At 40.9% G+C, this 23,809-nt stretch overlaps 1 protein-coding gene across 1 annotated transcript; it reads right to left on the bottom strand.

Annotated features, from left to right (window-relative positions):
* Positions 1-12,395: 12,395 nt before the first annotated feature.
* On the bottom strand, positions 12,396-19,598 carry LOC140493608 (ATP-sensitive inward rectifier potassium channel 11-like). The gene is made up of 2 exons (XM_072592232.1): positions 18,012-19,598; positions 12,396-15,267 (listed from the first exon to the last, which is right to left on the bottom strand). The coding sequence occupies exon 1, from the start codon at positions 19,230-19,232 to the stop codon at positions 18,063-18,065; it is 1,170 nt and encodes a 389-aa protein (XP_072448333.1). The 5' UTR covers positions 19,233-19,598; the 3' UTR covers positions 12,396-15,267; positions 18,012-18,062.
* Between the last annotated feature and the right edge of the window lie 4,211 nt (positions 19,599-23,809).

Here is a 23,809-nt window from a genome sequence, read left to right as displayed (position 1 = left end):
CCCCATCTCCTCCTACACTACATTGATGACTGCATTGGCGCCACCCCGTGCTCCCGTGAGGAGGTTGAGCAATTCATCAACTTCACCAACACATTCCATCCTGACCTTAAATTTACTGGGACCATCTCTGACACCTCCCTCCCCTTCCTGGACCACTCCATCTCCATTAATGACAACCGACTTGACACGAACATTTTTTACAAACCCACTGACTCCCACAGCTACCTGGATTACACCTCTTCCCACCCTACCTCCTGCAAAAATGCCATCCCATATTCCCAATTCCTCCGCCTCCGCCGTATCTGCTCCCAGGAGGACCAGTTCCATCACAGAACACACCAGATGGCCTCCTTGTTTAGAGACCGCAATTTCCCTTCCCATGTGGTTAAAGACCCTCCAATGCATCTCGTCCACATCCTGCACCTCCGCCCTCAGACCCCACCCCTCCAACCGTAACAAGGACAGAACCCCCCTGGTGCTCACCTTTCACCCTACCAACCTTTGCATAAACCAAATCATCCGCCGACATTTCCGCCACCTCCAAACAGACCCCACCACCCAGGATATTTCCCTTCCCACCTCTTTCCGCTTTCCACAAAGACCGTTCTTTCCATGACTACCTGGTCAGGTCCACGCCCCCCCCCCCTCCTCCCCAATAACCCACCCCCCTGTCCTGGCACCTTCTCCTGCCACTGCAGGAATTGCAAAACCTGTGCCCACACCTCCTCCCTCACCTCCATCCAAGGAGCCTTCCACATCCAAAGTTTTACCTGCACATCCACCAATATCATTTATTGTATCCGTTGTTCCCGATGCGGTCTCCTCTACATTGGGGAGACTGGACGCCTCCTAGCAGAGCACTTTAGGGAACATCTCTGGGACACCCGCACCAATCAACCACATTGTCCTGTGGCCTAACATTTCAACTCCTCTTCCCACTCTGTCGAGGACATGGAGGTCCTGGGCCTCCTTCACCACCGCTCCCGATGCCTGGAGAAGAACGTCTCATTTTCCGCCTCGGAATATTTCAACCCCAGGGCATCAATGTGGACTTCACCAGTTCCCTCATTTCCCCTTCCCCCACCTCACCCCAGTTCTAAACTTCCAGCTCAGCACTGTCCCCGTGACCTGTCCTACCTGCCTATCTTCTTTTCCAACTATCCACTCCCCCCTCCTCTCTAACCTATCACTTTCATCCACACCCCCACTCATCTATTGTACTCTATGCTACTTTCTCCCCATCCCCACCCTCCTCTCATTTATGTCTCCACCCTTCAGGCACTCTTCCATGTATTCCTGATGAAGGGCTTTTGCCCGAAACATCAATTTTCCTGCTCCTCGGATGCTGCCTGAACTACTGTGCTTTTCCAGCACCATTCTACTCCAGAATCTGGTTTCCAGTATCTGCAGGATTGTTTTTATCCAGCTACTATAACTAATTCCAATAATGTCATTATTCACAATGAACTTAATCTGTTTCCTCACCCTGAGTTCTGTTCTTTAGATTGCAGCTGTAAGGATGTTGCTTTGCATCCATAATTTAATATCATGTATAACCAAATTTAATATCCAGAATTTAATATCCTTAATTTAATATCCATAATTTAGCCTTTACATCCATAATTTAATATTATGTATAGCCAAATGTAAACAAATGGCTTATGTGTGAGAATAAACTTAGGAGCTTGTAATAGCCTTGGTCAGTGATTTTCATAAGTTTCTGGAATTATAGAATATTATGTTACCTAAGCTTTAAAACACCTCTTTATTATCCAAACTGGGACTTTCATTTTTGAATTTTCAATTCTGATGCATTCTGTAATTGTTTTGATACTTTTATTTCTTTATGTATTTCTTTCACTTCCATCATATACTTTTCTCCTGAATATCATGGCCATAATTTTTAACAATATATTTCTACTGACCCACCTGCTGATTGTTCATCTTGTCTGGAATACTCACTATATAATTCAAACCATTTGGTTTCCTTTTAATGTGATAAAGTGCAATGAACCTCCATTTTAATGGTTTCCCAAACTCAGGTAATTGAGCTAATATCTTGTCTTCAGCAACAACATATCAAACATTAGCCTGTTTACCTGCTGCAGGTTTCATTGCTTGTGGAGCATTTTTCAAAGTACTCTTCAACGAACTCCCAAGATTTGGTTAGTTTCTATGAAGCTTGAAACATAAGGTGGAAGTATTGTGACTGGGTCTTCTGTTTAATTATTTTAAGGGATCCTGTTGCTTCATGCCTATGTATCCGTTTAAAAAGACTGAATACTGTGGATTCATTATGGGCATTTCTAATGGCAAACACGAATAAAGCAACTTCTTTATGATAATCATTAGGAGATACTTGACAGTAAAGTCAAATTATTTGTTTTCAATTTTGGATGCTATCTTTTCATTGTTCCTTAAGATTATGGATGATAAGCTAAAATGTAACATATCTTGTAAATATTGAACTAGCTTTTGCACTTCCACTTTTACCAAAATTTTCCATGAAGGCACTGCCTCAGGAAATCTTGTGACACATCCATAAATGTTAAAAGATACAGATTCTCATTCCTGGATTTAGGTTGAGGTCCAATATAAACTGTTAAGATGTCACTAAACAGTTCCTTAAGAGATGGCATAAAAAAATTAAAGGCAAAGTTTTAATTCCTGTGTGGTGTTTGCCCACTCCCTGGCATTGTCTTGCATGATTTGGCCACATCTTTGCATAATCTTGGCCAATAGAAATATTTTACTATACTAGCCTTTGTTTTCCTAATACCTAAGTGACTTCCCATTGGAAATTTGTGAACTACTCATGAAATTTTGACATGGTGCTTAAATGGGATTACACCTATGAACTACTGCTCTTTCTTCATTGGCTGATATTTAAGTGATCTCCACCTTTTCAGTTATACATTGACTTTTAAATCATAAAACTCGGATATTGGTTCTGTTCCAATTTCTGAGTGGGCTATTTGATATAACTCTCAATTCAGAATCAGTGTTGGATTTCTATTAAAGATACTGGACTAAATTTCTTAGCATTGTTCTCTTTTCCATTCTTCTTTTCATTTCCTTTTTGAAATTAGTATCCAAATTTGAGTTTCCAAATCGTCCCCTTGCTTATAGACTTATTTCCTTCCTGTCTAATTCTATGGGTCTGAGGTCTAATCACAGCACAGACAGGAAACAATCCAGAATGTTTCTCCCCTAAAATTTCTCTTTTTAAAAACCTCTGCTGGTTGTTCCATCACCTTTGATGAGGCCAATATTTTTGGACCAGTCATCACCCAAGATAAAATCAATTCCTTCTACAATGATTTGATTCACTATGCAAAAGACGAAATCTCCATTTATTAAGTCATTCTTTAATCTGAATCTGTAGTCTTTTACTTCTGAGAATTTGCTCTCTGGTCTGAGACTTTTCCAAGAGGGGAAAGATCCTGTTACCATTTACCCTATCGAACCCGTCATAGCAGGGATTATCTTAGTGAACATTCTCTGAACTGGCTCAAATGAAATGATATATTTTCTTAAACAAGGGTACCAAAACTACTCACAGTACTCCAGATATGGTATTGCCAGCACCTTGTACAGTTGCAGTTAGACTTTCCAACTCTATACTTCACTCCGTTGAAATAAAGGCCAACATTCCGTTCACCTTCCTGATTACCTGCTGCACCTGTGTGCTAGTTTTCTGTGTTTTGTGAACAAGTAATCCCATGCTCCTTCGTGCTGCAGCTTTCTGCAGTTTTTCTCCATTTAAATAATGTTTTCATTTTTGTTCTCCTTTCCAAAACATTTTCCACATTTTCCCACATTGTACTCCATTTGTCAAAGTTTTGTCCATTTATTTAACCCATCGATATCTCTCTGTAAACTGTTTGTATCCCTCTTGCAACCTCCCTTTTCACTAAATTTGACTAAAGTATATCAGTTTGCTTCCGCCAACAATTGAAGTTCCAGCACTGATATCTGTGTAAACCCACTGGTCACAGGTCACCAACCTGAGAAAGAATTCCTTATCCCCACTTGCTGTTTCCTGCCCTATGAACAAATTCTCTATCCATGACAATACACTATCTCCAAATCCATGGGCTTATGACTTAAAATTTTGTGAGGTACCTTTTAAATACCTTCTGGAAGTCCAAATACAACACATCTACTAGTTTCCCTCTAACCACTTTGATTGACATTCCCCGAAAAACTCTAATAAGTTAGCCAAACATGATTTCCTCCTTATAAACCAAAGAAATTGTTATGGAATATGATAGGCCCCCTCAAAACATTTCAAGAAAGTAGTCCAAACCCTAACTTTTCAGTAGTACATCAACTAGAGCCATAACAATTGTAAACTGTTTATGGGATCTGAATTCATTGAATTCAAGGAGATTCTGGGTTTTTGTTTTAATGAAATGTATTGGAAATAAATAGAATTTTGTGGTGAAGTTTACTGTATGGAATGGACTACCAAAAAATCCTTTGACTGTTGCTAAAACCTTAATGGGATTAAGTAGACACCATAATGGATTATTTGAAGTATTTGATTAAGGCTAAGCTGAGAGAGTTAGCAGACACATAGATGGTACAAAGAAAAGCCAGATTTCATAAACTGTTTTGAACAGGTGTACAGTGGATATTCCAGGAGTGATGCAGCTGGTCAAAACCCCTCGATTTTAACAAAACAGAATTTAATTACAGAGTACCAAATGAAACACACACAAAAAAGAGCAGAATACAGAATAACTTAATCTATTCAAAAACCCAAACAAACTATCCCAATTTAATGGTGCTGTTCTAAATGTTTGCAACAGTGCCCATGAACACCCTCTTGGCAAAAAGTAAAATCAGACACAGGTTCTTACAGGAGAATTGTCAGAGAGATTTTGCATGGAACCTCCTTCCACTATAGCTGTTTCTTTGGATTTCCCAGTTAAAATTGATCAGCAGCTCTGAACAGTGAGACTGCTAAAAAACAAAATAAACCAGAGAAAAGCTGAGCTAAGAGAACTGCCACTCCCTTTCATTGTACAAGCATTTTTTTAAAAACTTGAAAGCCAATTTTCTGAGGCTGTATGTGTTATCTGTAATCAAATTTGCCCTAAGAACCATCCAGACTGGACAAATCAGAACCTGTGTCTTTATGACTCCTCTGAAAAATGACGAAGGACATCATAGCCTTGTTAAAGGAGTAGCATCATCACAGCATTGAAATGGAATTCCTTTCCTAAGGGCATTGTGGGTTAACCTACAGCATGTGAACTGCAGCAGTTCAAGACATTCCTGATGAAGGGCTTATGCCTGAAACATCGATTCTCCTGCCCCCTCGATGTTACCTGGCTTGCTGTGCTTTCCCAACGCCACACCTTTCAGTTCAAGAAAGCAGCTAACCATCACCTTCTCGAGGGCAACTAGGGACAGGAATTAAATGCTGGCCATAAAAAGATGTTTGATAAATGGAAAAAGCAGAGAATATATCCTCTTTTCTTTATACAAAGTGCACTTAGAATATGGCTTCATGTCTGGAACAGTGATGGTTGAAATTATTCAAAATTACCCATGGCTGCGGTTGACAACTCATAGGGAATTATATGGCTGAAGCAAAGATGCTATTAGTGGAGTGCAAGTCTCCAGCCAGAACTATAAAAATTTTAAACATCCCAGCTTATGAAATCTTGCTTTTCTTTGTATCATCTATGTGTCTGCTAACTCTCTCATCTTAGCCTTAATCAAATACTTCAAATAATCCATTATGGTAACTACTAATCCCATAAAGGTTTTAGCAACATTCAAAGGATTTTTTGATAGTCCATTCCAAGCAGTAAACGTCACCACAAAATTCTATTTATTTCCAATATATTTCATTAAAACAAAAACCCAGAATCTCCTTGAATTCAATGAATTCAGATCCCATAAACAGTTTACAATTGTTCTGGCTCTAGTTGATGAACTACTGGACAGGCAAATTACTAAATGAAACCTGGCTTGATCATTCACTTGTTTTTTTCTCAGTTCGTGAATGTAGAATTTGGTCATTGAAATATAAGCTGCAAATTTTCTTAACAACGGAACATATAATTATTGCATAGAAGAAAACAACTGACTCCAGCTATAAATACACATAGAGTCATAGAGTTGTACAGAACATAAACAGACCCTTCAGTCCAACCAGTCATGCTGAATGTAATCTCAAATAAACTAGTCTCAAATCACCTGTCTGCTCTTGGCCCATATCCTTTGAGTCTTTCCTATTCATGTACTTATCTAAATGTATTTTAAAGGTTGTAATTGTGCCCACATCTACCACTTCCTCAGGAAGTTCATTCCACACACAAATCGTCCCCTGTATAAACAATTTGGCCCTCATATCTTTTTAAAAATCTCTCCCCTTTCACTTTAAAATAAGACCCTCAATCTTGAAAGCCCCCACCTGAGGGAAGAGACAACTACCATAAATTCTATTTATACCCCTTACGACTTTATAAGCTTCTATAAGATCTCAACCTCCTCCAGTGAAAAAATGTCCCAGCCTAACCAGTCTTTCTTTATAACTCAAACCTTCCACACCTGGCAACATCCTGGTAAATTTCTTCTGAATCTTCTCCAGGTTAATAATATCCACCAATATCTGGCAACTAGAACTGGACACAATACTCCAGATGGGGCCTCACCAATTTACTGTACAACCTCAACCTTACTTTCCAAGAATATACTAAAAGGACTGAATAATGAAGGCAAGCGAGCTAAACACTTTTTTTAACCACACTGTCTATGAGTGATACAAAGTTTAAAGAATTATGTGCCTGAACCCTTAAATGCCTCTGCTCTAGAACACTACTCAAGGCTCTGCCATTTATTGTCTAAGTACCCCTGTTGGTCATACCAAAATGCAATACCTCTTATTAGCCAGATTGAACTCCATCTACCATTTTTCAGCCCATTCACCCAGTTGATCAAGATCACTTTGTAATCTTAGGAAACTTGCTTCACTGTCTATTATGTCACTAATTTTGATGTAATCCACAATTTACTAACCATGCCTTCTATATTCTCATCCAAATCATTTATATAAATGACAAACAAAAGAAGACTCAAAACTGATCCCTGTAGAACACTGCTGGTGATAGGCCTCCAGTCCAATAAAACAACCCTCCACCACCACTCTCTGTCTCCGGCCGTTAAGTCAATTATATATCCAATTGACAAGCTCACCCTGAATCCTATGGGACCTAACTTTACTAAGTAGTCTACAATGCAGAACCTTGTCAAAGGCTTTACTAAAGTCCAAATAAACAACATTTACTGCTCTGACCTCATTAATCTTTTTGGTAATTTCCTCAAAAAACTTAATCAAGTTTGTGAGACACAATTTTCCTTGTAGAAAACCATGCTGATGATCTTTAATCAATTTTTGCCTCTCTAAATATCTGTAAATCTAATCTTTTAAACTCACGGCATAGTGGTTAGCACTGCTGCCTCACAGCGCCAGAGACCCAGGTTCAATTCCCACCTCAGGCGACTGACTGTGTGGAGTTTGCACATTCTCCGGGTTTCCACCCACAATCCAAAAATGTGCAGGTTAGGTGAATTGGCCATGTTAAATTGCCCATAGTGTTAGGTGCAGGGGCCAAATATAGGGGAATGGGTCTGGGTGGGTGTGGACTTGTTGGGCCGAAGGGCCTGTTTCCACGCTGTAAGTAATCTAATCTAATTTACCCATAACCGAAGTTGGACTCATAGGTCTATAGTTTCCCAGTTTCTCCTTATAATCTTCTTAAACAAAGGTACAACATTAGCCACCCTCAAGTCATCAGACACCTCACCCATAGTTTTCGATGATACAAATATTTCTGCAAGGGATTTCATAATTTCCTCCCTTACTTCTCAAAGTTAGATCTGGTCCAAGAGATTTATCCACCTTTATATTCTCTATGACCTTCATAACTTCCTCTTCTGCAATATGAACTGTTTTAAACCATCAAAATTTATTTCCTTGTGTTCCCTAACTTCCATTTCTTTCTCCACAATAAAACATGACACAAAATATTCATTTAGTATCTCTACCATCTCCTGGGATTCAACACAAAGACAACCTCCTTGATCAGGGACCCTACCCTGTCTCTAGTCACTCTTAATGTACTTGTTGAATCTCTTATGATTATTCTTAATCTTATCTACTAATGCTATCTCATATTTCCTCTTTGCCTTCTGATTTCGTTTTTAAGAATGTCCCTACACTCTATATTGACTAAGATATTCAATTGAACCAAGTTGCCCATATCTAAAATAAGATTTTATTTTATTCTTGACTAGAACCTCAATATCTTTATTCATCCATTGTTCCTTAACCGAACCAGCCTTACCCTTCACTCTAACAGGAAATAATGCCTTTGAACTGTCATCATCACGGTCTTGAAAGCCTCCCACTTGTCAGTTGTCCTTTTACCTGTAAACAGTCAACTCCAATCAAGTTTTGAAAGTTCTGTGTCATTCCATTATGATTTGCCTCATTCCAATTAAAACTTTAACTTTTATAGAAGGCTTATCCTTTTCCATAAGTTCGATTCCAGTCCAGGTTCAATAAACATTTAGAAACTAGTAGAATTATGATTACAATTAGAAAGATTTTAATTTGAACATTAAAGCAGTGTTTCAATCTGTTTCCCAATTCTATCTGTTAAAGAGAATATTCAGAATAATTACACACCCATCTCAATTTTAAAAATCTCCTACCTGATTCCCTCCAGTCTCTCCATTTGAACTGTACAGGCATTTTCGTAATTCCTCTCTGAGTGTGATGGCCTGAACCTTTCACTGTTGATGATCTAAATTTTTGTCAATTCTAACAACTTAAGGATTTCTATCCCAAATTCTCCTGGCTTAGAAAACTTGATAAACTAGGGAGAATAGCACTGCTCCTGCAATGACTGATATCCCCTGAACAAAAGTGAACCAAATGAAATGATTTGAACCAAAACTAGCCAGGAGAGAAAAATAATGCAACTCTTGATTCTTCTCCACTAAATTCTGGAATTCTTGCTTTGAAGTCAAAATAAAATGAATGGCTTAGCATATTTATGCTGCCTGTCATAAGTCTAAATGTATCAATGCCACATTTCACTAGTACACTGGGAGTGTTCAGAAGCCTTTGTTTACAGTCACATGTCTTCTTGGAACAAATGCATTTAGATCACTGTTCCAGAATGACTTTCTGACCTTTCAGAATAAAACCTTCACAACACTAACCTGCATCCATATGATATTCTGTTTAAAACACCCCAAATTAAGAACAGCTTCTTCCCCACTGTTATCAGCCTTTGAATGTACAATTCAAATGTTAATTTTGATCTCTCTCTCTCTCTCTGTGTGCACCTTCTCTGCTGTCATTACATTGTAATCTGCACTCTTTTCTGCTACCCTAATGCACTTTGTAAGAGATGATCTGCCTCTAAAGCATGCAAAACAACATTTTTCACTGTATCTCAGTACATGTGACCCACCAATAAATCAAACTCAAACTCCTAAAAACAATTTCACACAACTTTCAGCACACTCCCTTTGTCTTTTTTTGAGCTTCTGTCTCTTCTCCTTGAGCTTTTGATTTCATTTGGAAAGCACATCTTTTTCTGTCTCTTGAAACTCCTACTGTCTCTCTTACTAAACCTTTCTTGTCTCCTCCTTTCCAGCTCTATTTGCCATTTTAAGGCTAGAGTGATTGCTTTGTGTAAAGGATTTCAGTTAGGTTTTATTTCTGACTTTGCTATTCTGGGTAGAGACAAAGGGTCAAGTGCTCAAACTGTATCTAGAATTCCTCATATCTTTAGAAAGTACTTCTTCCAGCTACAAAATGCAAGGCAAGAGAAACTAAGCTAGAGTCTTGTCGATAAATTCTTCCTTTCCTCCATCCATCTTTGTGGTATAACTTGCCCTAATGTTAGATCAAAAGATTTTGTTATAGTTGTTTCTTTCTAAAAATAATTTTATCCATGGAATTTTTTACTCTTTGGTTTCCCAAAGTTTTGTCTCTGGTCATTTTTCTTTGCACTTTGATCAAATAATATTAATGTGCAATCATTTATCTCAAATCTGAGACCAGGATTTTGGTCACAGATGAGAGAGGGGTGAATTTAACTATTTTTATTGTTCCTCATCTATCTATAAAGGAATTGGTGATTACATTTCTTATTGTTGTTGTTTTCCATTTCAAAATAGCCATGGTATCCCATACTGTGTATATTTAAAAATGAACCACTACAAATTCTTGAGTATAAAAACAAAGTTTTATTTCTTAATACATTCAAAACCTCCAGGAATGGTTCAAACCCACATTTACACACAACTTATAAATTAAGAATTAACTTAAAATCAAGGATGTTGGCATTAATTCAACTGTATTTGAGAGACTAATAAGTAGATGGACAATGGAGGTCCTTCCTGTGCACAAAGAAAAGCCCTCCCAGGAGCTCAAATGCAGCAGAAGTTAAAGGTACACTGATTCACTTTGCTGTTAAGTACAGGATTCTTACTGGATAGCAGACCTTTCAGAGATATGAAGACCAGAGGTCCCAATTTGCTATGCTAGGAGTTGCTTCTGTGGTTTTCCCTTCTGGTGTTACAAGCAGAATGAGGAGAAAATTGAAACAGTTAAACAAAGGAGCAGCTTCATTCAGGTGGCTCTTGGGTTAAGTCATCTTAGTTAATGTGGTTGCTTTGACAACCCATCATCCATTGTATACTATAGAAGATAACTAAGAGGTCATTAGCATCAAGATCAAATTAAATGTAATGTGTCTTGATGGGTTTCTTTCAAAGCAGACACAGCTGTAGTGATGCATTGTTTGGGCTTCCTTTGCATAATCTTGTCTGGAATGCTCATACAAATGGTGGTGCAATATTCCAGAAAGATTATGCTTTTGTTTTAACGGAAGAAAAACCTGCAGATGCTGGAATCCAAGGTAGACAAGCAGGACGCTGGATGAACACAGCAAGCCAGGTAGCTGATGAAGGGTTACAACTGAAACCTTGACTGCTCCACCTCCTGATCCTTGTCTACCTTATTTCAAGTTATTGCCGGAAATTTCTATAAGCAGCCAACTTGGCCATTCTCTGTTCGAAAGTAAGTGTTTTCTATCCACCAAGAGTCTGTTTTCTTTTAAAATAATGTAATTTTCAAAATAAAAAATATTTAGGATCTTTCATTATGCTGCTGGGCATGATAGCAGAATACTCTTACCAATACTTTGATGGGCTGATGTATTAACAACCAGTAGAAAGATCAGGGTGAGATAAATTACATTTTACCCTTTTGTGGGTTCTATCCCTACCTAGAGCAAACTCAGTCTGGCTGGTATGTCTTTTAGGACTTGTCCAGCTCAGTGGTGCTACTTGGGAATGGTTATGAAAGATCCCCAATTATTGTACATTGTGCCCTTGCCGCCATCACTGCCTCTTCCAAATTGTGCTCAACATGGGAGTAATGATTTGTCAGCTGACGGACACAGTAGGAGGTAATGAGCTTAAGGCTTTCTTGCTAATATTGGACCGGTTATCAGGAAATGTCATGTGATCTGGAGTCAATGTTGAGCTGATTCAGACCTCACTCAGTTTTGGTTACTCACCGTCTGTGAGGGGTTGTTTGATACTATTTGGATTTATTCTCTGAAATATCGGAGTCTGTTACACATTGTAATGTATCCCTCAGTATCTGTTAGAGTCTGTCTTGTACTGTTTGGGTCTGTGAGACATTGCTAGTATCCATTTGGTTTCTCAGTATTTATTTGGGTCTGTCAGAATTCGTAAACATCAGAGTTGTCTGTTTGTGTCTGTTAGTCTCTGGAAGGTGATGTTGAATTCATCTTGATCACTTGCTGCAGTGCATCTTGTAGATGACATACAATGCTGCAACTGTACATCAGTGGTGAGTGAGTGGCTATTAGAGTGGTAGATGGGTTTCTCTGTCTTTGATTTCTCTCTAAATATAGACTATAAACAGAAATATTTCATATGCTATTTTGTTTGCTTCCAGGTGAACACTTTTTTTTAAAAGTGTGCCTTCACACACTATTTTTCCCATTAAGGAAAGGTGGGGAGGTGGTGGTGTTGAACGACAGGCTGAACACTCCTTTGCAGCTATCGAGATGTAACATGGGACTTGAACTCAAAGGTAGAGTCAGTATCACTGTGCCACTTGGCTTCATATGATTTATCACTTGATGTTTGCTGACTCCCAAAACAATTCTGTGAAATGCACAAAGTGGATTCAGGTCAATCAGTGACTTTGACCACTTTTGAAAAGCTTGCAAATTGCTGTCAAAGAAATTATCCCAATTTGGGGCCTTGTCATTTGATCATATCCAGGTAGATAATAGATATCGCAACCAAAGAAACAAATGATATACCTTTAATAATTTTATTAGAACATATAATATTTATTCAAATTAAATGACATCAATTTCTGATAATATGAAAGCTCCATCCAATTGACATTTGAATATAATTGCCCTGAGGAGACGTCTACAGTCAGCTCACTTGGAAATTCAACAGTAATATTCTTTACAAGAAAACATTTATGTAATCTTAGGGGTTAACTTCTTACACTTTTTGAGCATTACAAAATATTAAGCTTTAAAAATTAACAAAGTCGGTAATCTATTTTTCCACACAGAACTAGTGCTGAGATATTATGATATGTATAGTTAGGTGATATGATCTCTTTATAATAATCTATAATTGTCTTTAATCACTTTACTCTTGGCAAATAGTCCTGATTCAAAAGTTACAAATAAATAAATCATTGAAAAAAATGCATCTTTGTGTATGAGTTAGGTTTGAGGCCTCTGCGAAAGAAAAAAAAATGCATTTATTTAGCTCCTTTTATGATCTCAAAGCAATTTACAGCCAATAAAGTGTAATCATTGGTCTAATTTAGGCAACACAACAGTTTTTTTGTACACAGCAGGATCACAAAAAAGGACCATGATGATGACCTCATCATCTATTCTTTAGTTATATTGATTTTTGGATAAATATTAGCTAGGATCTCAAAGATCACCCTCATACTCTTTGAAAGAATAATCAGATTTTACATCCATCTTGGAGGGAAGTCAGCACTGCACTTTATCATGTCTTCTGAACAATAACATCTCTGACATTGCAGCAGCCTGTCAATACTGCATTGGAATGCCAGCCTAGATTATTGTTGAGTTTCTGAAGTGGGATTTGAAGCTACAAGCTTCTGACTCAGACAAGAGTCTTAACAACTTAATCACTGCAGACACTAAGTAAGAATTCTATGTTGTGTATTCTTGATTCAGTTAACAACTTGTCCATTTCAGTGGTTAACATTCATTAGTCTGATATAATGAAAGTTGCTTTGTATCTATGACCATAATAAACTAACCTTCTTTATTTATTTGCAACCCATCTTCAGCCTTTGACAGCTGACCACAAAACCATTCTCTATCCTCTTGTCATCCAGCCAGGTGATCTCTTGCCATTGACAGCCAGAAAATCATCTTCCTCTGCTGCACCATTGTTCCTTTAAGTCAATTTCTCATTTACAAACTGTCCTTTTGCAAGACCACCTGAAAATGCTGGATCAATTTCCACATGTATGCTGATAACACACAACGCTACCATGCCACCATGTTGCAACATCTCTGCACTAACTTTAAATGGTCATCCTGACAATTTTACATTCCATAATGGATGAACAGAAATTTTAATCCATTAACTATAAAAGAGGTGCCAAAGCCATTTTTTTTATTGGTTTCTGCCATATACTCAATAGTCTAGCCATCAACCTTTATCCTTCTCCTTGACAATTGTTTGATGCTGAACCAGACAGTTCATAACTTTAAGTCATACTTGATACCAAAATCAGCTTCTGAAAAGTAACTGAACAATTACAAAGACATCTTATTTCTATCTCTGTAACCTTACTTGACTCTGCCCCGACCTTAGCTTATTTTCTGCTGAAGCTCTTGTTGATTCACTTCTTACACCTGGTAGTGACCAAATTATTGCAATGTGTAATAAACTTGGATTTCTTTCTGACCTTCTTAGATCAGAAAAAATGCTGAGCATTACAACATTCCAATGAAACACGTGTATTGTTTGCTTCATTAATTGCCATGATGGAATTTTTAGAGTGTACAGACTAATACACAATGTGAATAAAGCAAGTGAGGGCCCCTTTCAACAGATGGATAGCTGTGAGTAGCTCCATGGTGAGATTATTTTAAGCCTGCATTTCTTTTAGTATACGAATAGACGTGGGGTGTTCCTCTTTGTAATCCAAAAATGTGCAGGTTAGGAGGATTGGCTGCACTAAATTGTTTAGGGATGTGTAGGTTAGGTGGATTAGTCAGGGGTAAATATAGGATAATAGGGGAGAAGAATGGGTCTGGGTAGTTACTCTTCAGAGGTTCCGCATGGATTTGTTGGGCCGAAGGACCTGTTTCCACACTTCAGGGATTCTGTGGTCTTAACTGTAGCTAACTTGTTTGCCATTGCACAAACTCCCCCACAGACACGGAATCTGCAATCTCTGCTTGAGAATGGAGGATTATTGGGGAAATTTTACACTACTTGTATACACATGTTCATTTAAAAAACTAAGGTGCTTTTACACATTACTAAACAGTGGAATTTACCATTGAATTATACATTGCAAATTGAATTTTTTTAATGTATGCATTCAGCTCGCAAAGCAATAGAGGGCGCCATGCACTTCAAACGAGAGCAACTACAAAGACTCCAACAGAGATTGGCAATTTCGGACGTCATGTCCTCCCGCTTGCACTTTGAATCCGTTTGTTTTAATATAATGTGAGTGAGGAAAGAGAAGTTTTAAATTGCAAGCAACAAAATCAAAGGTTGTGAAAACGTTTTATTTCTGAGGATTACGGTAATTCTGAAGGGTAATAACAAAAATCGCGAATTATTTGGGATACTTTGGCCATTTTATTGGTAAACATAAATGATATTTTTTTTTCCACAGGTAGAAAATTTGCTTTTGTTTCCTACCTTTCGACTGGCTGTCAGATCGGCAAATTTGCAATATGTACATTCAAAGGTTTGCCTCGAGATAGCAGATGTTTTGAGTCCACAGTCACAACGAACACTTGGACTGTTTAATGTTTAGTTTTTTGTTCAAGCAAACTGATACTAGCTCAGATGTAGTGGTACCGGAGTGAAACGTATTATAGACCAAATGCATGCGATAAGATTAGGGTTACAAAATCGATCGAAGTTCTAACGCAACCACTGGAAAGAATACAAAATGGATATTAGGCAAAGTATTGTAGCTAACATGAAATGACTGGAGTCTTAAAGATTTAACGAAAATTAACCCTAGATGTGTTCTGTTGAGTAATAACCCATTGACTACAATGCACCCAAGTGAAAAACGTAGTACTGTGGATTGCTAATGATGTACTGTAAATAATAAAATTACTTCGGATATCTTAATTTTTTAAAGGTAGCACAAAAGCTTTTCTTTCAAAAAGAAGGCTGTTCTGATTTCAATATGGGCGGCTATTTTTTCTCTCTCTGGAGCGCCCGTGTCCAACTGGCTTGGTACAAAGTCTGCTCAGATTTTCAGAATGTGTTTCTTAATTTAGGATTCTTAACTGCCATGTTGTCAAATGTTTATACATGATATGAAATTACGATTTTCTGGATGGTTTCTTAATCTTCCATTGGTTTTAATTCCGACCAAGTTATACATAATGCCCTTACAATCAACATTTTTAAAAAAAACATACTTTTAAACTACAACTCGATACTTGTAGTTAATGCTAACTGGTCAAACGTAATTAAATTCCAGTTTCATTTGCAGAACGTGAGCAATGAAATTCCACAATTTTGTCCATTTTCTCATTTAAAAACATAAATGCTGTGGCGCATTTACTCCAAGTGCGCATTTACTTCAGCAAAAGTGCTGAAATGATCAGAGACATAAACATTTTCACGCCAGATTTGAGAAAACACTGGTATTAAGTTCAATGTAATATCAAATACAGAAATTAAATTATCTCTTTCAGGAGCTTCATAATTGGGCTTTGAAGTTGAGTTATCATTTTTATATTGCTCCAAAATAAAAATTGCCAGTAATACTGCGTCATAATGGTACCCTTTGTTCCATCTGGAGTTTGGTTTCTGCTGGAAAGTCGTCCTTGTATGAATGATTTTAGTTGCAAATCTTCGGATTGTGTCTGCACTTGGCTTAACTTGCTTTATTTTATGATACGCTTCTCCTCCCAAATGGGCGCAGTTTAGATAATTTGGCTCGAGAGCTAAATTCCCAAGGCTTACTTAAAATATTTGAGTGTGTCGATGGGAGTAGGAAGCATCGCCGTCATTCTGATCTCCGAAAACACATTAAGTTTAATCGCTGTTGTGTACGCCCTGACTTGCACTCAATTCTTCACTCCTGTACCCGTTTCAAGAATCAGGGAAGTGGCTCCCAAAGTATGTGGGCTCAGTAACTTGGTCAACTTGAGACCTGAAACTTACGGCCGATTATAAAACAAAACTAACAAATATAGTAATCATGTAATGGGACCCGCAGCGTAGTGGTAGTGTCCCTATAGGCAGAAAAGCCCAGCTCGAGTTCCACCTGGACCGGAAGATATCTTCTCAAAACTCGCTAACATATCATATATCCCCGAAGAGGCAGTATCACCAAAAACGAAATGAAGGTCGATGAGTTTCTTCTAATTATCTTATTACATTGAAAGAATTGAAAGAATGACATTCAAATTCTCTGAGGCTCGGGAACCACTTTTTACCTAACACCCTCCCCACCACCCCAACCCCTCCATCCCATAACGCAGAAAGGTTTTTCTTTAGATTTTTTTTAAAAACTCTCTCTAATCAACTGAAAAAAAGGGAGATTTTACAAATCTCCAATGTTGTTTCCAACAATCAGATTGTTTCGGCTTTCACTATTGTTTGAAGTGAGAAAAAGGACTAATGGAAAACGTATTCCACTGACTAATACTTAAAGAGTTGTCTTTTTTTCTTTCGTCCATTTTACCTTTCTTTTCCCTAAATGTGTTTATCATGTCTTCATAACTGCTAGCGTTACATTAATGTCATTCAATTTAACGATATAACTAGAAGTTACCAGTGGCGTTTTAACAACACGGCATCGAATTCACCCTCATCCAGTTTTGCATTTATTTTGCATTCTAGTCGAGTAGGTGCAGAGGTTCAAATGAGAATGGTCGGGAGGGTGCTATTCATGCAACGTGCCCATCCCCATCGCAACGAGTTTGTAAAATCAAAAGGTCTGAGGAAAACTGCTACTCAGAGATAACCTTACCACTGTTCTTTAACTCAGCTGTCAAAACAGAAATACAAGGAAAGATGTCCCTTCCGTTTGCATCGAACTCGGCCGTCTATTAGTTGGAGACATACGTGAAAAAATGTAATGCTTCAGTGCCTTAGGGTGGGGATGATTAGACCTTATAATTGCTCTATTCCTGATGAAGGGCTTTTGCCCGAAACGTCGATTTTCCTGCTCCTCGGATGCTGTCTGACCTGCTGTGCTTTTCCAGCACCACTCTAATCTCAACTCTGGTTTCCTGCATCTGCAGCCCTCACTTTTGCCTAATAATTGTCGGGCTGGGTTGGGTTTCCATCGGGAAAAGGGGGTCTCACACACAGGCTGACTCATTTACTCTTCGATTCGACAACCTGCATGATTGTGCGGCGATGACACTCTTGCAGCAAACTCGGTTTATCGGGGGCTCTGCGTTCTCCTGAGGTTGAGGCGCGCTGTTGCTGTCTGGTGCAAAAAAAAACCCCCATCCAGCCGCTCCTTACAAACTCCGAGGAACTGTTAACTTCAGCACCAGGGGGGGAACCTGCCCGAGACTCTCATTTCAAAGTGCCTTATTGCTGTAGAGAATTACTTTTAAAAACGAACAACCGGCCGCACCACAAAAGATTAAATTATATATATATATATATAGGCAAATAAATATGTAATATATAAATATTACGGCGTCAGGTTCCCTTGGGTTTGGGGAGCTGTCTCTGCCTCTCTTTGTGCTTCATGGCCTGTCGCTGCTTCCCTGCTCCTCCTCATCCCCGGTGTCGGAGTGGTGGCGGTGCGGCCCCGTGAGCTTCCTCCTGTGGGCCGGCGGGAAGATGTCGAAGGTGGCGGCGTGCGGCGCGGCCTGGGCGTCCTCTTCGGGCATGGGCATGGGCACCGGCACGGTGTTGCCGAACTTGGAGTAGTCGACCGAGTAGCGGCCGTCCTCGTGGCCGACCACGGCGACGAAGCGGCGGCCCCACAGGATCTCGTCGGAGAGGTAGGAGGTCCGCGCCTGCGTGGTGATGCCGGTGGTCTCCACCACCCCCTCGAGGATGACGACCACCTCGAAATGGCGGCGCTGCAGGTCGGCGGCGCGCAGCGGGTACAGCGGGCTGCCGGGCGCGATCACGTGCGCGATGATCAGCGGCGCCACCAGGAAGATGCCGCCGCCGCCCACCGGGTTGTCCACCTCGACGTCGACCTGGTCGAGCGGCAGCACCTCGCCCTCGGCGGTGGCGGTCTGGCGGACCAGCTGCAGGCGCACCGTCGCGCCGATGATCATGCTCTTGCGGAGGTCGCCCACGCGGCACATGAAGCACAGGCGGCCGTTGCGCGGCGACACCACCGCGTGGCGGCTGAAGATGAGCGTCTCGGCGCGGCGGTGCGCCTGCGAGGTCTTCATGAAGATGCAGCCCAGCATGATGGCGTTGATGACCAGGCCGACGATGTTCTGCGCCAGCAGCACGGTGATGGCGGCCGGGCACTCCTCGGTGATCATGCGGCCCCCGAAGCCGATGGTGACCTGCACCTCGATGGAGAACAGGAACGCCGAGGTGAACGAGTGCAGGCTGGTCACGCACGGCACCGGGCCGCCGTCCCGGGGCCGGTGCAGGTCACCGTGCGCGAAGGCGATCAGCCACCAGATCATGGCGAAGAGCAGCCAGCTGCACAGGAACGACATGGTGAAGATGAGCAGCGTGTGCCTCCACTTGAGGTCCACCAGGGTGGTGAAGACGTCCTGCAGGAAGCGGCCCTGCTCTCGGATGTTGGTGTGCGCCACGTTGCACGCGCCGTTCTTGGCCACGAAGCGCACCTTGCGCTCCCGGGCCCGGTACCGGGGCCTCGACACGTCCTCCACCAGCCGCAGCACATACTCCTCGGGCACCAGGCCTTTCCTGGCCAACATCTCCGGCCCATCAGACACACCGCCCCGGCCCCCCCCCCTCTCTCTCTCTCACACACACACACACACAGAGCTGCTGCCTCCTTCCTCCCGGCTCTCACACACTCGCTCCTCCCGGCTACCGCTCACTGATTCTCCCTCCACCCCAGGGAAGGGACATCCTTCCAGCAGCCCGCCTGGCGCCGCCAATCACTCCGGTAACTCGATATAAAGGGCAGGCTGAGGGCAATGAATCAGCCCCAGAGCCCAGCTCTCTCTGCTCAGCACCAGCTCCCGGCCCCTCCCAACCACTCCGCGCCGCCAGAGGGAGGGGAGCCGCAGCGCCTTCCTGTCTCTCACTTTCTTCATTATCCTCTCCTCCCCAGCCTTCCCCCTCTTCACTGTCTTATTCAGCCTCTTCACTCTGCTCCCCAGCTTCTCCCCTCTTCAGTCTCCTCCTCCAGTCTCTTACCCCTTCACTGTCTGATTCAGCCTCTCCCGCTTCACTATCCTGCCCACCCCCAGCTTCTCCCCTTTTCACTCTCCTCTCCAGCCTCTCCCTCTTCACTATCCTGTGCTCTCCAGCCTCTCCCCTCTCACTGTTTCCCCCAATTCAGGATTTGCTGCAGTTCCACCCTGGGCTTGAACAGAGAACCCGGCTTTTGCAGGGAATTCAATTTGTGTTGTGTAAACAAGGGGTTCATCTCTCCGCTACCCGCCTTGAATGCCATTAACCTAGCAGTTGAGGACGCTTTTGCTCGGTCAAAAGACCGACGAGATGCCGCATACTCAAATTATAACACACATACACACAAAAACTGAAATTAGACAAATGTGGAAAGATCTTGGACATGAAACTTTTAACCCTTGTTGCTCTCTCCAAAGACGCTGCCAGACAATTTGATGCGGTGTAGCTAAGGTAACCAGGCCATTTCCTTCGTAAAATCCGAAAGAATTGCGGATGCTGTAAATCAGAGGGATTCTAATTCTAAAAAAAACAGAAGTTGCTGGAAACCGCTCAGCAGGTTTGGCAACATCAGTGGAGAGAAATCGAGTGACCCTTTTTCAGATCCTGCCTCGCGTAGTTTTCTGGGATTGAATGACGGGGCAAACTGCTTAGGTTTGGTAGTATATTCCCGCTGCCTTTTGCTGTTTTGAACCTGTTTGTCAGCAGTGAGTTCCAACACTGACTCCATAGCGGAGTGATTATGCATACCTCAGTGCATACATTTACTGCGCTAGGTTGTGTTGATCAGGGGGGAAACAACAGCGCTGGCCGTTCGGTGTGCTTGCCCGCAGACTTTTGCACTTTAGTTTGCAATGACCAGCGAACCATTTCAGCGCAACACCGTTTCCTGGAGTACTGAATCCCATATGCAGAATTGGCTAAAGACCGAACCTGGGAATGTAAGTTGGACTAGTGCATTCAGTGACAAATTGAGTGCAGCAAACAAAAAGAAATATTGGACTTGGGAGAGGAAAGACATAGAAACAAAAGACTGAAAACAATTGTATTTATGATCTCCACCAATGACCAAAATATGAGTCTCCTGGTTAATGTTTAGTCCTAGAGGAGTGGTCTGGAAGTAATTAAAATAGATCAAACATTTAAAAAATACTGGAATGGACACGCCTGAAATTTCTGGTTAGTTTAGAAGTATCTATTACGTACGTACAGCAACTCCTTGTATTACATTCCTGGGTGTCTCAACATGATCCAAAGACTGTAGTTTCTAGCGGAGTGGGACAGTACAAACTCCCTGATTTCCGTATTTAACTGCACATGCGCAGCTGTAGGAAATTGCTCTTCCATTGACACTTGAATGACAATGAATGTTGTTAGCCTTATTATTTTTACAATTTCGTTCAGGCCAGTAGCATTCATATGAATAGACCCTAGGTGGTCTTGCCTCTGCCAACCGTGCATCTATTGAGGGTTTCAGATTCAATTTTCTTGTCAAGGAAAGGGTTTTGTGCAAGTTTGTTTACAAACACACGCCATATTTACTATCAGGCAAACGTGGGTATTTTAAATACTGAAAGGAAGTTTAAATGAAATCCAGGATGTTTTGCAAAACATGCCCTTGCTACTTTAAATCCACCTTTGATATAGAACCGGAATAACAGTCCGTGCATAACCTTGTCTGTGATCTGAGGTCTGGTAGATTCACCAATTCTCCATTTGTATCCGGAGCCTTTTGTTCCTTGCAGTAATTACTTAGCAGTGAGATTAGACTTGCAATTTCACTGTGAGGTATGAGCAGCAGAATTTCAATTTAAGGATGCCGCAATTATTTAGCACAGCAGAAAACATACTTGGAACAGGTGGCAAATGGAGGCTGCTTTGTGATCGTCTGTGCTTGCGAACTCAGACTCGTTTCCGTTTCAGCCAGACAAAAGCCCGACGTCTGTCTTCTCGCTTCGAACGTAACAGGAGAGAGCTGCCTATGTCTGGTTACAGTATAAAAAGTAAATATTTAGGAAGTAGGAAAGAGCAAACCATGTTCTATATATAGAAGCAGCTTCAGTTGTAGTTTAGATTACAACAATAGGTAATATTCTGGATTTATCTTTTTGTAACTCAACATCCTCTGGATCCTTCCCTGGTCACCTATTCAGGGGAAATAAGCCATTATTTCCTGGAGTCTTTCTTCCTCATTCAGTCTCCTCTGGCATGGGATAATCATTCTCATCACTTCCAATAGCATTCCAGTACTTTGATATACTATTGTGATTGGCTGATATTCTGAATGCAGTAATAAGTGAAAATATAGCAACAGCAATAGAGTTCAGCCAGTTGCACCATTAGATACTAGTTCATTTTCTAATTCTAGATCTATACCCATCATATAAGATTTTCCTAACTAAGAGATACCGATCTCAGTTTTGAAGTTTTCAATTGACCTCTCACCTCCCCGTTGAGAGAGAGTTGGAGATTTTCATTGCGTCTTGTATGAAGAAACGTTTCATCGCCCCTGGACAGCCTCACTCATTTTTCATGTACGCCACTTGGTTCTGGAAAAAAAAACACGGTAGAAGTTTCTACCTCGTTCAGATCCTGTAGTCAACTCAATTGAACATTGGAGGCGGGAATTTGTGGATAGTTGGTAAACTGGACTCTTGCTTCTCTGTTTCTCGGCTCCAGTCCTGGCGGGTTGTTGTCGTCCCTGGCTGGAGTGGGGAACAGGTCAAATGGCTTGTTACAACTTTCGAAGAAACCGATTAAATCTAACTTCTGGGTGTACCTTGCGTAGGTTTCTGCAGGTTTGTGAAGCGTTATTCTGAAGGAATGATCGGAGTGCATCTACCAACAGATAGTCCACCCAGTGATGTTACTTGCTGATTTAGGAGAGAATATGAGGAATGACAACTGGGTGTGAAAGGACAAATATATCAGTTCACAACTGTTGACCTGAGTAACCAAATCACTGAAAGATGAAGGGCACGGTAACAATAGAATCTAATGGCGCGCTATCAAAATGCTAGAGTAGCTCATAGCATCAGCATAGAACCTGCAGGAAGTAAAGTGGGGAACCTGCAGGAAGTAAAGTGGGGACTTTGCAGCACCTAACGTGTAAACCTTTATATTTCTTGGCATTTATTACTATTGTAAAGGACATGATAAACCTTCAGGCAACCTCTCCCCGTTTGATTTGGTGGCATCTGATCAATGGTCTCCCTCTGAATTGTGTCCCGAGGGACTTACCTGCTATTGCTTTGCGAAGGTGAATCACCGACAACTGTCCCAGATCAGGACGAAGGCGGTTGGTCTTCAACTCTGTCTCACGGAAATTCAGACTGCGCAGGGAACGCTATCTGCTCCTGTCAGTTTATAACTTCAAAGTGTTGGTAAAATGGACCCCTGGGCTCCTCAGACATTTGATGACTAAAAATACCGCTCAGATAACGACCCTGAAAATATGCTCAGTTATTTGCGCGACTAAGGTCATTGCCCCGACGTTCTGATATTAAATTTGCCATTTCACCAATATTTACAATGACATTTATTTGTATATTTGTTCCTGTAGTGTATTTGCACGATTCTGCATTATGCTACACTGTATTTTGAATAGAGAGAGTGGGGTGGGGTGAGGATACACTGCCACTCAATTCAAATCAACTCGATTCAAATTTAGTGTGAATTCTAAATTCAACCGCAATGAGTATTGTTAGCCAATGTTGAGAACGTACCTTTTGTACGTAGTGCCTCATATACAGTATTGCGATGTTGTATTAATTGGAGTAGGGGTATTTCGGTTGGAGTAATTTGACTTTTTTTTGCCAATTTGGCGCAGTAATACAATATATAATATTTGTAATAGATATTTAACTCTTATGTATTGAGAAAAATATTCAACTGTCGTTTATTTCTGGGAGCAATGACAGACGTTTTGATGTCTGTGTATCCTACCTGAATAACAACCAAAAACAGTGCAGCCAGTCAAGATGATTTCAGCATTAAAGGCCATGTGGAGCAACAGGATTTCCTAAGGATATAAATTAGCTCTTTATTGCCGTTTGAAGATGATTTGCTCCGAAGACATTGTGCGATGTAAGTTCGAACAGAAAAATGATTGTGTAGACATGATTGTGAGTTTTGT

Source organism: Chiloscyllium punctatum, chromosome 22 (assembly GCF_047496795.1).
Source record: "Chiloscyllium punctatum isolate Juve2018m chromosome 22, sChiPun1.3, whole genome shotgun sequence".
NCBI classification, from domain to species: Eukaryota; Metazoa; Chordata; class Chondrichthyes; order Orectolobiformes; family Hemiscylliidae; genus Chiloscyllium; species Chiloscyllium punctatum.
This window is presented reverse-complemented; position numbering and strand designations above follow the sequence as displayed.

Bases quoted from the DNA above. Each gene is read 5' to 3' on its own strand.
- LOC140493608 (XM_072592232.1), bottom strand. From the start codon at position 19,232: ATGTTGGCCAGGAAAGGCCTGGTGCCCGAGGAGTATGTGCTGCGGCTG.